The 16,054-nt window shown below is 53.5% G+C and overlaps 6 protein-coding genes across 6 annotated transcripts; 4 read left to right on the top strand and 2 right to left on the bottom strand.

Annotated features, from left to right (window-relative positions):
• Positions 1 to 327: 327 nt before the first annotated feature.
• EI97DRAFT_443503 (uncharacterized protein) lies at positions 328 to 1,727 on the top strand (the record flags this gene model as incomplete). Its single annotated transcript, XM_033799831.1, has 3 exons — positions 328 to 1,054; positions 1,118 to 1,260; positions 1,353 to 1,727. 3 exons carry the CDS (start codon positions 328 to 330, stop codon positions 1,725 to 1,727), a joined length of 1,245 nt encoding a protein of 414 aa, XP_033652809.1.
• Positions 1,728 to 2,926: 1,199 nt separating this feature from the next.
• EI97DRAFT_459565 (uncharacterized protein) lies at positions 2,927 to 3,376 on the top strand (the record flags this gene model as incomplete). Its single annotated transcript, XM_033801018.1, has 1 exon — positions 2,927 to 3,376. One exon carries the CDS (start codon positions 2,927 to 2,929, stop codon positions 3,374 to 3,376), a length of 450 nt encoding a protein of 149 aa, XP_033652808.1.
• A 107-nt stretch (positions 3,377 to 3,483) lies between these two features.
• Positions 3,484 to 5,233, top strand: EI97DRAFT_82437 (arginine biosynthesis protein ArgJ). The gene is made up of 2 exons (XM_033803117.1): positions 3,484 to 3,526; positions 3,633 to 5,233. The coding sequence occupies exon 2, from the start codon at positions 3,697 to 3,699 to the stop codon at positions 5,137 to 5,139; it is 1,443 nt and encodes a 480-aa protein (XP_033652807.1). The 5' UTR covers positions 3,484 to 3,526; positions 3,633 to 3,696; the 3' UTR covers positions 5,140 to 5,233.
• Positions 5,234 to 6,117: 884 nt separating this feature from the next.
• Positions 6,118 to 8,201, bottom strand: EI97DRAFT_434486 (NAD(P)-binding protein). Its single transcript, XM_033798639.1, has one exon. It carries the CDS (start codon positions 7,796 to 7,798, stop codon positions 6,287 to 6,289), a length of 1,512 nt encoding a protein of 503 aa, XP_033652806.1. The 5' UTR covers positions 7,799 to 8,201; the 3' UTR covers positions 6,118 to 6,286.
• A 2,677-nt stretch (positions 8,202 to 10,878) lies between these two features.
• Positions 10,879 to 13,584, bottom strand: EI97DRAFT_400804 (NAD(P)-binding protein). The gene is made up of 4 exons (XM_033796445.1): positions 13,056 to 13,584; positions 11,943 to 12,992; positions 11,557 to 11,895; positions 10,879 to 11,505 (listed from the first exon to the last, which is right to left on the bottom strand). The coding sequence occupies exons 1-4, from the start codon at positions 13,107 to 13,109 to the stop codon at positions 11,089 to 11,091; spliced, it is 1,860 nt and encodes a 619-aa protein (XP_033652805.1). The 5' UTR covers positions 13,110 to 13,584; the 3' UTR covers positions 10,879 to 11,088.
• Positions 13,585 to 14,327: 743 nt separating this feature from the next.
• On the top strand, positions 14,328 to 15,785 carry EI97DRAFT_494860 (uncharacterized protein; the record flags this gene model as incomplete). The annotated part of the gene is made up of 4 exons (XM_033802408.1): positions 14,328 to 14,672; positions 14,734 to 14,853; positions 14,911 to 15,284; positions 15,347 to 15,785. Exons 1-4 carry the CDS (start codon positions 14,514 to 14,516, stop codon positions 15,783 to 15,785), a joined length of 1,092 nt encoding a protein of 363 aa, XP_033652804.1. The 5' UTR covers positions 14,328 to 14,513.
• Positions 15,786 to 16,054: the final 269 nt, after the last annotated feature.

Here is a 16,054-nt window from a genome sequence, read left to right as displayed (position 1 = left end):
CGCCTGTGGGATTTCGGTGGACATCGGAGCACTCATTCTACATCAAGCTTCGTGTGAAAGCCCTTGTGCTATGTAACCAGACGCCACAAGGCCTCGATAGTATTCAGCTGCATACACCAGGTACAGGGCGCAAGGTCTCGACAGTTTTCGTGCGACGATATTCTCTGTCAAGCTCGATCACCAACCAGTCCTCTCATCACTTCTCATGATCGGACAATTGCCAGGCCGAAGATCTATATAAGATCCTTTGCTTTCCCATCATCCATTGTCCATCATCGAGCAGCTACATTCGCTTTTCTTTTCCAAACGCTCGTTGACTTCGCCATCATGGTCAAGCCCACTTTTCTGGCCGCCCTTTTGGCAGCCTTCCCATCAGTTCTTGCTCAATCTTCCAGCAGCAATAACACGTCCTACTTCATTCGGTGCACCACCCGCTTTGGTTATTACCCTCTTCCCACAGGCACCGCCGGCGTCCCCACCTGGTACACCTTCATCGAGTCGACAAACACCTTCGTCGTGACAACCACTAGCCAAGATACCATTACCGTCACCCCCAACGCCACAGTCTGCGGCGGCATAATCACCGAAACCTCCACCGTGACCACCACCTCAACAGCCACTCCAGCCGCAATCACCGTCCCAGACCGTTCCGGCCAACTCCCTCTACTCAGGGCCATCTCAACCGCTGCCGCACTCACCAACCCAACCCCCATCCCACGCATCAAGGGCCGCTCCCCCGTCGCCGGCACCGATCTGGAAGTCACCCATCTCGTGAACCGCCAGACCCTCCCAGGCAACACCGGCGGCTTCATCGTCAACCCAGACGGCTCCGTCTCCTACCTCGGCCGCATTTTCCCTCACCGTGTACTGTGCGAACAGCGCCGCGTGGTCGGTACCACCAGCACGGTTACCGCCACGGGAGCTCCGACGACCGTGGTACTGCCGCCTGCGTCAGTTACCGCGTTTTCGACCACGACCGTTACGACGACGGTTACGTTGGTGCAGACGGCGCCTACGCCGAGGGTGTATGCCGCTTGTCGGGGGAATAATGTTGGTATGTACTTCTTTTCAATCTTCATACTTGGAGTGGTTATGAATGAAAGCTGATACAACGCAGTGAACTCCATCACCGACCAATACGGCAACCGCATCAACTTCGACCGCATTGTTTACCGCCCTCGAGGAGGTTTCCCGATTGCGAATGAGCTTGTTGTGAATACGACGAATGCTGTGAATTGCTGCGGCGCGTGCCAGAAGACTGTACGTCTACGCTTATCCCGTTCTCTAACATACTCTGGTTATTTCCCAACAGCTGTTGAAAAAGAAGAGGTATACCCGCTAACGTTTTCCAGCCCAACTGCGCAGGGTCCTTCTTCGTCCCCTCCCGCCGCGAATGCCACATCCGCCTCACTGCCCCTCCGCCTCCGCCTTCCAACTCCACTCTCCTTCTACCATCGAATGGGAACTCCACATTCCCCGTTCTTCCCTCAGGCACCGGCATTGGCACGGGTATCTCCCTCGTCCCCACAGGCACATCCGGCGTCGCCCTTCCCTCCAGCACGGCAAACCCGTGGACTACGTGCGCGAGGGGCTCGGATACTTTGTACCTGGGTACGATTCGAGGGCGGAGTCCGGCGGAGTTGGGCGATGAGGTTGCGTTGGTGTTTAGTAATGGGCCGTGTGGGCGGTTTAGCGTTAGTACTAGGAGGGGGAGCGTCGGGGTGTGAGGATGGGTGGGTGTGGGAAGGGAGTTATGGCAAGGGATGGGGAATGGGTGGTACTGCTGTTCGTTCTGGGTACAGAGGGTGGCAGAGGAGAGAGATACATCTTTGAGTGCTGTCCGTCCTGGTGAAGGTCTCTGATTGACTGGTGTGCTGGGTGGAGGAGGTGTGATCGCTTGTCTAATGACATTCATTTTGGACGTCTGCGCTGGGTTGGAGTAGGTATACACGGTCATACGCATATGGAAGAAATTGGATTTTTTCTTGTTTCTTATCTTCGCACGGCTCAAGAGTGAACAATTTTTCCGATCTCTGGACTTTAGTTACGAAAATACATGCCGCTATGTAGGAGGTGGTAGATTTCACTTTCCGCAATGCACACGTATATGCACAAAATTTCAAAGTAGGCTGGATGCCACCTAGGTATTCGACCTCGGCATAAAAACAGCAAACAGGCGTTGTGCCTGCGAGCAAAAATTAATGTAGATACGACCGTTAGGTGCACTCTTACGTCAACACCAAAGTTTACTCGAGCGCAAGAGCTGGAGGGCTGCATTGGGGCATTTGTCCTGGGGCCGAGTAAAATCGCGTGCTAATCGCCGTTAAGGGAAATCCGTGACCTTCCAATTCATGAGTCTCCGCTCCCCAGGTTGATGATAAAATTTCCTCTCCTGGTGACCGCGAGGCGAATAGCCCGTATTGCCTCGCTCCACGAAAGTTCAATCTGTTAGTAGCGCGGTCGTGACTGACAAACATCCTATGCACTCGTCCTGGTAATCCGGGCCCTCATACCGAGGATTTGTGTCCTCCGCACGGCCCAGGAACAACTGCCTCTGTGCGCCATGGCGCGTGCAGTGCCGCTGGGGAGGTCGGGTGCTGCGATATTAATTACCCCTCACTGTCCAAATAGGTATTGGGCGATATATTGCGGTCAGCCGGAAGATGAATGATGGATGGAGGGTTGGCAACACACAGGACTGGCTGAGATGCGGTACAACGCCGGAAGCTCTGGATATACTATGTAGCACACGTAGTGGTGTATTATTCTTAGAGAGGCTCACAGACGTACGCCCCGTGCGAGGCTTATTACCCTAGGGTACGTGGAGATGTTCCCTCTTAAAGGCCGCAGTCCCGGAACAGATTGTCTGATAGTGGCCAACATTCAAGAACGCCAGAAAGAATACCTCGTTCTGGTGGCAACCATCATGTCCTCTCATGAGAAAGTGGGTCTTCTCCTCTCGCACGAACTGGATCTCGAAGGACAGACGTCCTTGATAGAGTCACCATCCCTCAGCAGCAACCCGGAAACAAACGCACACCTCAGCGCCGCCGAAATCAGTGTTCTCTTCGGCAGCCTCGTCCTCGCACTCGTCCAAGCTCTAACGCTCTATTCCTTCTACTACGCTGACTCTCCACCATCGTTCCTCGACGCCCTTGCACCACATCTGCTCCCTCTCGCCCAGGGGCTGCCATCGGCAATAAGTTCGAACCTACCGACGGCGGTGGTCTTTTTCCTTGCCAGCCCCTATTTGGCGTCGCAAGAGAGGGTTGGACTCGCGAAGTGCTTGACGCTCTTTTGCTATTTGGTAGGATCAACGTGGGGAGCTGTGCTGTTAGGGCGTGAGTTGCTGGTTGTGGCTGGACAGCGGAACTAGGACGGTTCCGGTTAGCACGGACGGTGCATAGTGAGAGCTGCGATAACGGCGGCGGACAAGATTTCTACAATACTCAAGACACAGGCACGCCCTACGACTCAGAAGTGCGGATTGTGAGAGATATCAAGGCCTCTGCAGACGTGTGACCTTGTAAGTATCTATGATTACCGTCCAATTCTCTCAATCCTCTTACGCCTCTCAAACCCTCTCCCTTTCGTGAATCCGAAGCTATGCGTCATAGCTCAACTCCGCTCAGAGCTCTGAACGAGCTCCATGGCCTCCATTTGCATGGAATATCGCGCTCACTCGTCTACAGCAACATGTCGCTCGCACGCCCTGGCCCTCGAGCACTATCGCGCCGCCTCATCCTGTCCAAGCAACAATTCCGCAACTATGCAGCTCCCGGCGAGGGCAGCATCCCCGCCTCCAAGAGGAAATATGTCCCAACCAGTGGCACATATCCGCTAGGTTTCAAAGTCGGCACCGCGCATGTAGGAGTCAAGCCGAGCAACACGCGGTTCGACGATCTCGCCCTCATCGCTGCCGAGGATCCGTGTTCGGCCGCCGCAGTCTTCACGACGAATAAATTCCAAGCTGCGCCTGTGACAGTGTCAAGCGAGATATTGAAGAGGAGGAAGGGTAACGGGATAAGGGCTGTCGTTGTGAATTCTGGTTGCGCAAACGCCGTGACGGGAAAAGCAGGAATTGAGGATGCAGAAGCCATGGCCAAGAAGACAGACGAGTGCTTCATCAAGGACAACAACGGCGAAGACGACGGCAGGGGCAGTCGCACACTTGTCATGAGCACTGGCGTCATCGGCCAGCGTCTTCCCATCGAGAAGATAACGAGCAAATTGCCGGCAGCCTACTTCAACCTGGGCGGGACTCACGACCACTGGCTCTCCGCTGCCCGCGCCATCATGACAACCGACACCTTCCCCAAGCTCCTCTCCCGCACATTCACCCTCCCCTCTACTGGCGACAGGCGGTACCATATCGCCGGCATGACGAAAGGCGCAGGCATGATCCACCCCAACATGGCCACCCTATTAGGGATCATGTGCACCGACGTCCCCATCGATCCCTACCCCCTGCGAAATCTTCTCCTGTCCGCCGTAAAAGACTCCTTCAACAGCATCTCCATCGACGGCGACACCTCCACCAACGACACCGTCGCCATTCTCGCCAACGGCGCCGCAGGCGGCAAGGTCATATCAACCACAGACGCCTCCGACCCGGACTACGCCGCCATGGAGGAAATCCTCACGGACTTCTCCATCGACCTCGCCCAGCTCGTCGTCCGCGACGGCGAAGGCGCCACCAAATTCGTCGCCATCCGCGTCACGGGCGCTCGCTCCTATTCCGACGCGAAAAAAGTCGCTAACAGCATTGCACGGTCGCCTCTCGTGAAGACGGCGCTCTACGGCAAGGACGCGAACTGGGGGCGTATCCTGTGCGCAACCGGCTATGCCGAAGGTGTCAGGAGCGTCGAGCCCTCGCACACGACCGTCAGCTTCGTCCCTCAGGATGGGAGCCCCGAGCTCAAACTCCTTGTGCGCGGCGAGCCCGAGACGGTGGATGAGGAGCGGGCGGCCAAGATCCTGGAGCAGGAGGATCTGGAGATCCGGGTGAGGTTGGATGATTCGGGAGGCCATGAGGCGGAAGGCTTGGGTGACTTTGAAGAGAGGAAACATGAGGCGGTTGTGTGGACGTGCGATTTTAGTCACGAGTATGTCACTATCAATGGGGATTATAGGACGTAGGCAGGCATCTTTTTGGGGAAATTTGGGAATATTTGGAGTTTTAGGGGGAGTTGGGGGATATGGAAAAGAGAAGCGACAATGTGTAAATTGTCAGTGTTTGAAGAGTTTGCCATCATGTATGTGGAAAAGCGATAATGTACATATTTTGGCATGGGTTTGATCACCGCTGTTTATAAGCTCTCCAAGCAATGGTGTCTATGTGGAAGGTTACGATCTATGGTGGCTACATGATCATCTTACGGACTTCACCGGCCGCGACTAGCTGTACATGTCGCGCGAACAAAACGCCGACGCATTTGCATATCCAGAGTCATACTGTAGCCTCCGCCGCGACGAATGCCTTCTAGATGGTTTTGACAAAGTGATATCTGGTTTACTTGGCATGGTGTTGACACTAGTTGATGATCTGGTCTAGACCTTGTGTCCTTAGCGGCGAGCTCAGGACCAAGGGTCAGTGAGTCAGATACCGAAGTTCCCTACCTCAGTAGCAATGACAATCCACTCTAGATGTCCGATGGAAGCACGTACTGTATCTTTATTGCTGGCCACAGCTTTGGAGGTGTTCAAATAGAGTAATGTGCCAAAAGAGAGCAAGATAGGCTCTGCTGCGCAGAAGTGAGCACGGGGGAGCACGTTGGAGCCAGGGTTGAACAGTGCGATATATCTGCCATAATCTTAATGTTCTGCCGATAATTTTTCGAGGTGGTGGACTTTGGTGAGAGGGGAGTGCAGTCACGGTTCTATTTGGCTTGATTCTGACAGTGACTGTTTTCATGACGAGGCGCTGTCTCGTTTGTTGGTTCGACGACCCCCACGCTGGTTTTGATGGTCAGCTGAGTACGAATGATTATGTTCGGTTGGCACTAGTTCTTCGTATTTCGGTCATACTTTCAGATTGCCTTCAATCTTTGGAGGAAAACACTTCAGAACATGTGCCTCGGAACCTCTCCATGCCGTAAAAGATAAACTTTGCTTGGTCAAACAGCTCAGTGTATTAAACTGTGTCATACAGATGCTAATTAAAAAAATCAAGACGCCCATCGCCCCGCCCCCAGTGAATTGTTACAAAAGAGTTTACACCATGCCGAAGAAGAAACCAAACAAAGCCATCCCAAGCAAACAACGCCTTTTATCCCCCTCGCTTTTATCAACAAACCTGAACGTAATTCTCCAGCGTCTTCATCGCACCCACATGGTACAAGCTCTCGAGAGCAGTCGTGAGCTCGCGGACGAAACGCTTGTCACCGCGCAGGTCATCCCCAAACAGACAATTGACTCCCAGGAGAACATCCGGGCGCTGACCGCCTTCCCTGGCTTTGGCACGCAGCTCCTCGGCCATGGGATCGTTGATCTTGTATTCCTGACCCTTCTCATCGACGCCGTTGAGGTAGCGGAACCATGCCGCGACGCTCAGCGCCAGGCGGCGGAGGGAGCCGGACCCAATCATGATCTGCTCGGCGATCGAAGGCATGATGAACTGAGGGAACTTGCCCGAGCCGCCCAAACACAAGCGGGTCACCTCGTCCTTGAGGGCCGGGTTGGCGAAGCGGCGAAGCAGCGTGTTGCAGTAGTCGTCAATGTCGACGCCGGGGACCTGTGGCAAGAGAGGCTTGACCTCTTCCTGCATCATTCCCCGGATGTACGTTTGAAACCGCGCATCTCGGATGACTTCATGCACGTACTCGAAGCCGGCTAGATAAGCCAGGTAGGCGATGGATGAATGACTGGCGTTGAGCAAACGCAACTTGATGAGCTCGAAGCGTTCCACGTCATGGAACGTAGGGACGACCTGGACACCGACTTTTTCGAAGGGGGGACGTCCGTCGCTGAATTGGTCTTCTACGACCCATTGGCTGAATGGCTCGGTGACTACGGGCCATGCGTCTTCGATGCCGAATTCCGACGACAAGAAGGTCATGTCGCTTTCCACGGTTCTGGGTGTGATCCGGTCGACCATGCTGTTGGGGAAGGCACCCTCGGCCTCGAGCCAGCGAGCCATCTCAGGGTCCTTCAGACGCGCAAAGGATATCAGCATCTTCCTCGATATGTTGCCATTTGCCGATAGGTTGTCGCAGGACATGACCGTGAAGGGCTTCAAACCGGCCCGGAAGCGGCGTCCGAGGGCGGCGGTGAGGTATCCAAAGGTGGTACGGGGAGGTCCATCGGTGGTAAGGTCTGCGACGATATTTGGATCCTCGACCTCCAATTCGTGCGTGTTCTCGTTGTAGTAGTAGCCGCTCTCGGTGATGGTCAACGAGACAATGTGCGTGTTTGGATGTGCCAGCTTGGAAATCAGCGCCTCGCTGTTTCCCGGGGCGAATATGTAGTCGGTTATACTGCCAATGACGCGGGCTGTGCTGCCTTCTGCGGCACGCTCAAGCAGTGTGTAGAGGTAGTCCTGAGGAACCAATGCATCCCGCATGGAGGCATCGAAGGGCTGGAGTCCAACGCCGCATATCGACCACTCGGAGAGGTCGAACTGACTGAGGAGACAGTCTACATAGTACGCAAGATGCGCTCTGTGGAAACCGCCCACTCCAATGTGGACGATGCCGTGCTTGACGTTGGTCCTGTCGTATCTCGGGATTTGGACTTCTCTCGGGAGATGGGATAAAGCCTCGCTGTTCAACCTCCGGGGGGTGATGGTGCTGTGAGGCATCTTTCGAGGAATGGGACGGTAGAATCTGAAGACAATTTTCCTGGACAGCTCATCTTTTCAATGGGCATTTGGAGGCCGATTTGTAATTGTAGCTCGCACGGGGGTTCCTGGAGCTTGTCCCTTTGCGCTTGTAGTCTTTTTCGATAGCGGTGGCCAGATCCCAGGATTTGCCCCTTTAAAAATGGGCACGTGGAGACGGATAGAGTCGCGGCGGACACTTAGTGTGGAGCCAGTGCGGATGTGGAGAAGATTCCCAGGCTTGGACTGGGCGAGATCCGGCCGAGCTCGGCCATCATGGTGTTGAACAATTGCCATGCTTCCGTAGACGGGTGGATATCAAGGGATCGGCGTGATAAATTTGACTCCAGAGTTTGCAATAGGTTTATCTTGTTGAGGGAAAACCGAAGAACGCTGGATATGGAGAAATGATGTCCTGAAGGCAGGAGTTGCTGGTTAGTCAGCCAGAGAATTTTGGAATGCGCCTCACCGACAATTGCTCACCTGAACATCAATATCGCTCCCCCTTTCATGCGCTATCCTACTTCAGCATTCGCGACGACCAGTGCTTACCGCCATGACCACCTTTTAAGCTCCTCATGACTGTCCCATTTTTTTAGCCTACTGTCCCGATTCCCCAGAGGAGACGGTATACCAGGAGAGGAACAGCGCAGCTTCTAAAGAAGCTGCTGCGACCGGGTTTCTTCTTCTGTGATGATGAATGCTTCGATCCAATTCGCATCCCACTGCCAGACACGCTTGAGAAGTAGAGGCACTCAACTATTGATATGCCCACGCTAATAACCTGACTTTCTCGAAGGTTGTCGAATCTATCGCCCTGTCTTATTCACGAAATCCAGTCCCACGCACGCAATCCTCTCCGTCACCTCCACGCAGTCACACGTCGGCATCCGCATGCCGATTCAACCGGACTAACGAATCCTTTTCCAAGTTTTCGTAGTCGAAATACACAAGCAAACGAGGATTGACATCGTTGTATCCAGTGCAAGGCTGACCAAGCTTGGGACATATTGTGCATCAGTATCGACGGGAGTCCCTGGTGTAGGCGTACTAAGGCCTGAGGGACATTCGTTGCATAAAAAGCCGATGTGCTTCTGATGCAGAGGTGGTTGCCTTAAGACAATCAGTCGCGGTGCTTGATGCTCGCCATGGACGCGTCTTCTCTCATTCCTCGAGTGGAGGTCCGGTGTACCGTGGCATTGGCTTTTCCTTGTGCCTTGCTTGCACCGTCTCAATGCCAAGGGCACGCCGATCTCGATTCCTGAAACGCTTTCCGTTGCACGCCAGACAGCCTGCGACAACGACTTGTTGGATATTGTAAATTCAGAGACCTCATGCATTTGCGGAGGTGTCTGAGTGACTGGTGTACCCCCAGGTGCTCGCAGTTATGATCACCCTGGAAGGAAAGCCTGACCGTGCAAACTTCTGGATGATCGCAGCTGGGCAGGAATCGTGCTAGAAGCTACCAGGCATATCGACTCCAACGCGAGAAAAATGCAATCGCCTCAGGTGCATCCTGACGTGCGCCACATTGGGGTGTCACAATCATCGTGGGGGTTAATGCCAATACACAACAACATGTGATCATACCACTGGATGTCGTCAACCTACTACTGTGTTGATAGTGGAACTCCGCGCGACATGCTGAGAGTCTGTCTCCATTGAAAGAAAAAGAACACATAGCACAAGTCGTCAGCATGCCCAAGTCGAGTCTCAAGGGTCTTCGCAACATTTTCATTGGTAGAGGGAAGCACTGCAGGAGATACCCATTTGGGAAGCAATTGCATGTGGTGTGGCATGCAGATACGATTGGTCAATATTCACGTCACCTTCTCGTCGCTAATAGAGCGTTCACACAGCAGAGGGGCCTTTTTTCAAAAGAAACCTGCATTGGCCTATTTGCACGGCCTAGGTATCTGCACCGTCAGGCAGTCCCCAACCAGCATGCCGGGCTCCACAACGCAATTGGGTGCTCATCAGCAGTTCCAGATCGGTGAGTTGGTGCAATTCACAGTCAGTGGCAAACCATGCGTCCCGCTTCCTTTTTTTAGCGCGGCATGAGCTTAACCTTATTTTGACAACGACGTTTTGCTTTTTTTGGATTGCGCAACAGTCCAGAGAGATTTGCAATTGATAACCCACTTTTTTCTGATAACACTCAGCACCCAGGAGTTGTTCGTTTTTCATGACGAAGGGGTTTGTTCTTTTGCGTGGATCGGTCGGCCTTCGTAATAGTGGCAGGGGTTAGATAGGACAATCAGTGTAGGGAATAATTGTTGAGCAATACCTAGGGTATCGGGTGATCGATACTTGACCGTGTCTCGCAGAGCAAAGTGCTCTGCCAATGATTGCTCAATGTGAAACTTCAGGACTTGAAGCACTTGTCAGCCTGTTCTGGATAGGTTACAGTGGCATACGGAGTAGTGTTCGTTCGCTTGCGAGTAGAAGAGGTTATCCTAAATATCGCCTTCGCACACTTGAACTCCATAATCAATTCAGATTATTGGGCAGACCTATGATGAACTTCAACATTCTGTTATCCAATCATGCATCATGTGACACCTCCGCCCAATGCACCAGCGTAAAAGAACAACCCACGTGCGATTTTCCTTCAATTCGAACGTGGGGCTCACGCGCTAGAATAACGGACCGACTGCCGGAGGAGAAATCCCCCTCAAGGAGAGAATCCCACAGGATGACCAAGCACCGATGAGATTCTCAAGACCACGGGTCTGGATATTTGCTTTACCGTGTGCACGGGCGGCGACTGCATGGACATCCGCATCAGCGGCGGTGGGCTTACTCTGTCGACGAGGCCAGAGTACCGGTCCCTCGGGTTGGGCATGTAACACGGTAAATGTGTGCATGCATGTGCATCCTTATCTGGCAACATGTCCTGTGGCAACATCGCGTTGCTTTTACTGTACCTAGGTTCCTAGGGTACAGTGGTGATGCTTTTCTTTTTGCCCGCTGGAACACACATGCGAATCGTCCTGGATGCTTGCTTGTTTGAATACGAGGGAATGAGGACGATAGATAGCAGGGGAGAATTGCTGACAGTGGTTTGGAAAGATGTTCACGTTTCTAGGATGGTGGACGCGAAGGACTAGTCCTGGTTTCAAGCTTGCAGCTAAGATCTTTAGCCAGAGAAGGTTACCTCGCCACTCTCGCTGGCAAGGACGGGTCGGACAGATCCCTTAGCCTACCTGAAGTCGCTAAGGAAATCAGGCCCTGAGAGCATCCACTAGGAGGCCGTAGCCGACTCCTCTACTCTAGAACATATGCTTGAGCCCTTCGATAGTGCCCCTGAACCCAACAACCTCGTTGCGATCAATACCCAACTCCTCAGGGCTGATGAACTCCTCAGTCTCCTCCCAGGGATCGCACATCTCGCCAAACTTGAATTGCAAGCCGAGTTCATTGCCGGCGGGACCCCAAAGCTGAGTCCAGGCGTCGATAGTGGTCTCCATGAAGACGCCCTTCTTACCCGTGATCTCGGACCACATGTCCATCATCTCTCGGAAGGTCAGCTTCTCCAAAGCGACGTTGGCGTACTTGCCATAGGCGCGGTCGCCGGTTGCGAGGACTTGGCGGACCCAGATGCCGGGGTTGACGGTCATGTCGCCGGAGGTGAGGACTTTGGCGTCCGGCTTTGTGGGCATGGCCTGGATCCAGTGGCCATTGCCAGGCTGGGACATGTTAGTCCGAGTTCTCGTGATCAAGACACGAGGTTTACTTACATGATGGATAGGCTTGATAAGAGGGAAGAAGGCCATATTCTGTGGATAGTATCCGAAATACAGGTAAGTAGTGATGGCAGCCAAATCGGGGAGTTCAGACTTAATTCGTGCGTCGACATTGGCCTTGTAGTCCATGTGAGGGGTCAGGAGTTTCCCGTTGAACATGCGCTTCGCACTTGGAGTGGTGGACCAGATGTAGTGCTCCAGGGTGTACGTGGCTGCGGCAGCCCGCGCAAGCTTCATACCCTGTTCCTCCTCAATGATACCGGACTCCTCCTGGCTCTTGCCTTGGAAGAGATGCTCCCACCAGTTGGTCACGGCGAAGATAGCACTGACACCCTGTCTGTTGTTAGGGAGAGTTTGTAAAACGTGAGCTGAATACGTACGTCGAACGCCTTCTTCAGTGATTCTTCGTCATCGAAGTTGGCCTCCACGACCTCGATGCCCTCCGAGGCAAGCTTCTTGGCTGCATCACTGCCTGCGTTCCGGGTGATAGCCCTGACCTTCCAGCCATCAACCTTCTTCATCACATTCACAACGCCTCCACCCTGACTGCCCGTTGCGCCCGTCACAGCGATGATCTTCGGGCCCTTCTTGGGGGGTTCCTTCATGGCACCGGGAAGCTCACTCTTCTCGCCATGCATCAGTTCGAACCACGGTTCATACACCTTCTCAGTCCGCTTGCCAAAGGCACCACTCTTGTAGCCTGGATGACCCCATTCGTAAATCTTGTCATGGGCCGTCTCGATACACTGGCCCGTTCTGCGATTCTCTGCATCATCTATGAAGAGGTCATAGCCACGGAGCAGGTTCGACTTGAGCGTCATGTGCTCAAACAAGAAAGCGACGTCGAAGTCAGGCATGGCAGGGGTATCAACCCCACCGGGCATCACACAATTGATGCTGACATTGTCCTTCTGCAGAGACAGCGGTCCTACGGTCCTGACCCATTGGTGGACAGCAGCCTTTGCACCGCAGTATTCTGGGAAAGTAGCGCATGGGTAAATACCAATCATACTCCCCGTGACAATGATCTTTCCACCCTTTCCTTGGGGGTTGTGCTGCATGAAGTGGCGAGCCAGGATGGTTCCATAGATGACACCCTTGAAGTCGATGTCCGTGCAAGTCGTATCCGGCTCCGGAGGCAGGTCAGTGACCGAGGCATTGCGAAGGCCGAAGTTGTACTTGGAGTCTCGATCCACGGTGCCAGCGTTGGCGATCAACACGTCAAGACGGCCCCATTTCTGCCAGACTGTCTGGAACAGTTTGGACTGGGATTGGTAGGAGCTGACGTCCGTCTGAACGAAAATGGCAGTGGAGCCAGTGGGATCGAGGGAAGAAGCAACTTCTTGCCCTTCCTTCTCACGGCGCCCGGCAACAGCGACGGCAAAGCCCCGCTGATGCAGGCTCTCTGCGACCCACGACCCGATTCCGCTCTGTGACGATGGTCAGTCAGGGTTAGGGCTCATAACCCTCCGACGCAGGTGGTCATCACTTACCGTAGCACCGGTAACGATAGCTACTTTGCGCTCAGTACTTCCAGAGTTGCTCATTTCGACGGTTTGGGAGATTGAGGGGCTGTGCTGACGAGGAAGGAGGGGTATCTGCTCTACTCATGTGAAATACGGAGAACCCTTACCCCGCTATATTTCATCAGGGTCCTGGCGCTATAGGTAGGTCCGCGGTGGCCCCGGGGAGCAGCTGCGTCTTGCCACGGGAGAGTCGAGACAGATACCAGCCATGCCCCCATAGGAGGTTAGTATGTTTTGGAAATTTCTCTCCCATCCCGCGCTACTAGACTTGTTCAGGCGGTGAAGACGCTGGATCGGCAGTAGTGTGAATTGGCGATTGTGCGCCTTCAAAACGGCGAATTGTCACTTGAAGGGTTTGCTACACGAAGCGACGTCGACCTGGAACATGCAAAGCGAACTGGAAAGGGTAGTAGAGCAACCCCTAAGCCTGGGGTCACAACCATTCACGGCAGTCGAATGTAGGCCATCATAAAATAAGAAAAATAAGGAAAATAAGGGCGTACGGGAAGGAGCCGGGGCGACGCGGTGCGGCGCGGGAATGGCAGCGCCTTGAACTCTTCCTGGCCAGAGTGGGGGCTAATTCGCGGATACCTCCCGGCGGCCACTATGGGACGTGAACGGGCCGGGCGGCCGTTGTCTCGGAATTATGGACTTCAGGGCATGGCTCACGGTGATATGTAGCCCGGGCAGCTGTCTTCAGTTAGGCCCACGGCGTGTCGCCGCTCGGAGAAATACTCCGATATACAATCTGAAAGCGACCCAAAGCGTGAATAGAACTACACAGTACTCAAGATGCAGTGCGACATCTACCTACATAGCAGACATAGGTCTGGAACGGCAGTTGACATAGACGGGCTTTCATTGGGCGCTGACCTGTGAGTAGGTAGAAGTCCAGAGCTGAATTATCTGAGGTGCCTCATTCTGTCTTGCAATGGCGAATGCGCGTGCACCTTGGTCCCACGTTCGGCACCGTGGTCGGATTCGTATAGGACTACTCTAGCCGAGGGAAACGACTACCAGTGGTTGGTGTTAGGCGACAGGGGCACCGTCAAGGGTCCAAAAGTCCCCTGGTTTCACAGCACCGTTTGCTGGACACCGTGCAAGTGCGGGTACTAGTATGCCATGGCACGACGGCAGACCCCCACCGTCCGAGATATTAACCCGATGGGAGAAGCAAAGATTCTGCTCATTCCTGCCTGGCTCGTATGCATCCGTGACCGAGAAGGGGTTGTGACAAAGGCCTGTTCTCCTGGCTCTGAACATGGCGATCGATTTTCTTTTTCTCCAGGGGCATGTTTCCTTCACTTCGACACAGTATATGATGTGGAATAACGCTCTTTTGACGGCTCGCTCTCCTTGCCTCCATTGCCACGTTCGTTTGCGAATTTCTACTTGTACAAGAAATCTATCTATTCACGAGAGACGATGGTGACAGTTCCGATTGAAAACAGCGGTCAAGTTGGCCTCATTGTTGCGTCATGCATCTCAATCTTCATTGTTGCGGTTTCAGTAGCCTTGCGGCTAGTAGCCAAATCAATTAGCTCCGGAATCGATTACAGTGAATACTGCATTCTTGCAGCTCTGGTATGTTCCAAAGTAATTTGCTGTGGCGTGTCAAAACACTGACGTACCATCTCCTCTCTAGTTTTTCAACACGGCTCTGCACACATGCTGCCTCCTTCTGGTAACACATGGCGGCTTCGGTCTGCACGTGGTCGATATATTTGCACGATTTGGTCCTGAGACAGTCACATTCTTTTTCAAAGTGAGTACTCCGAGTGAGACAACCTTTAGCCGATCAAATTGACCAACTTCCTCTCAGGGGATCATGGCTTTCGCCCTTCTCTGGAATGCGACCATCTGCTTCAGCAAACTCTCCGTTCTTTTGATGTACACGGCACTGATACCCGTACCCGCCATGGTCAAGTGGGCTAGGGCCATTGCTGCGCTCATCATCGCCTGGTGTCTCGCAGATGTCATGGCCGGTTTCCTGATCTGTCGACCGCTAGCGAGAAACTGGGACATGACGATACCGGGAAAATGTGGGAGTCAGCCAAAATTCTACTTCGCCATGGGTCTTATCAACATCATCACGGACATCGTCTTGATCATTCTTCCTATGCCTTTCCTGTACAATCTCCGCATGGCGACAAAGAAGAAGCTCCTTGCTGCGAGTTTGCTCAGCATTGGCATCATGTAAGTCTCGAACATCACAGTGGATCTTCACTTGGGAATGCACAGCGCTTACAACTCCCCAGGACATGGATCATCACCATCTACCGACAAGTTGTCCTTCCTAGCCTGAACTTCGCGGACATGACGCACGAAGGTGTCCTAGCCACTCTCCTCTCAGGCCTCGAACCTTCCATCGCCATTGTGCTCGCATGTCTGCCTCTCCTGAGACCCTTACTCGGGAGATCAAATAAGAACAAGCCTTCGAGCTACGGATACGGGAGCGAAGGTGGCAGCGGACTGTACTCGAAAAAACCGCACCGCAGTGGTCCCTTTGTGGAGCTGGACGAGGAGACTTCCGACAACGATAACTCATCCGAAGTGCGCCTGCAGCCCCTGAAGGGAGGAGAGCCGGTTGGAAATAACCGGCATGAGATGGACACTTCTACCATTGCTGTGGAGAGGAGGTGGGAGGTTACACACGAGGTTAAGGACCCGGCCGACCTGAGGTTAAGTAACGTCTAGGACGTCACGGCTCGCAGGACGACCGGTATCTGAGGCTAAGATGGAATCACGGTCATCTGCTCTTCTAGAGCATCGTGTATATGTATCTTTCTTAGCGTCAACCACTGCAAATAGACAAAAATGTAAAAACTTAGATTTCACCAAGTACCTTGTCTGATACTAAGTTTCACTCGACATTACCTAATCCCTTCTGCTACAGAACCATCATTTGAGCCTCTGCAAGATGCCAGCCTTAGCGACGGGGCTGCCTATCATTTCTCAGCGGTTAA

This window comes from Westerdykella ornata (assembly GCF_010094085.1).
Source record: "Westerdykella ornata strain CBS 379.55 unplaced genomic scaffold EI97scaffold_15, whole genome shotgun sequence".
Classification (NCBI taxonomy): Eukaryota; Fungi; Ascomycota; class Dothideomycetes; order Pleosporales; family Sporormiaceae; genus Westerdykella; species Westerdykella ornata.
The sequence above is the reverse complement of the archived record's forward strand: the minus strand, read 5'-3'. Positions and strand labels throughout refer to the sequence as shown.

Excerpts from the sequence above, each read along its gene's own strand:
- EI97DRAFT_82437 (XM_033803117.1), top strand. The coding sequence starts at position 3,697 with ATGTCGCTCGCACGCCCTGGCCCTCGAGCACTATCGCGCCGCCTCATC.
- EI97DRAFT_434486 (XM_033798639.1), bottom strand. The coding sequence starts at position 7,798 with ATGCCTCACAGCACCATCACCCCCCGGAGGTTGAACAGCGAGGCTTTA.
- EI97DRAFT_400804 (XM_033796445.1), bottom strand. The coding sequence starts at position 13,109 with ATGAGCAACTCTGGAAGTACTGAGCGCAAAGTAGCTATCGTTACCGGT. Across the intron at positions 11,896-11,942 it reads CACTGAAGAAGGCGTTCGAC|GGTGTCAGTGCTATCTTCGC; the intron begins GTACGTATTCAG and ends AACAACAGACAG. Across the intron at positions 11,506-11,556 it reads TTATCAAGCCTATCCATCAT|CCTGGCAATGGCCACTGGAT; the intron begins GTAAGTAAACCT and ends AACATGTCCCAG.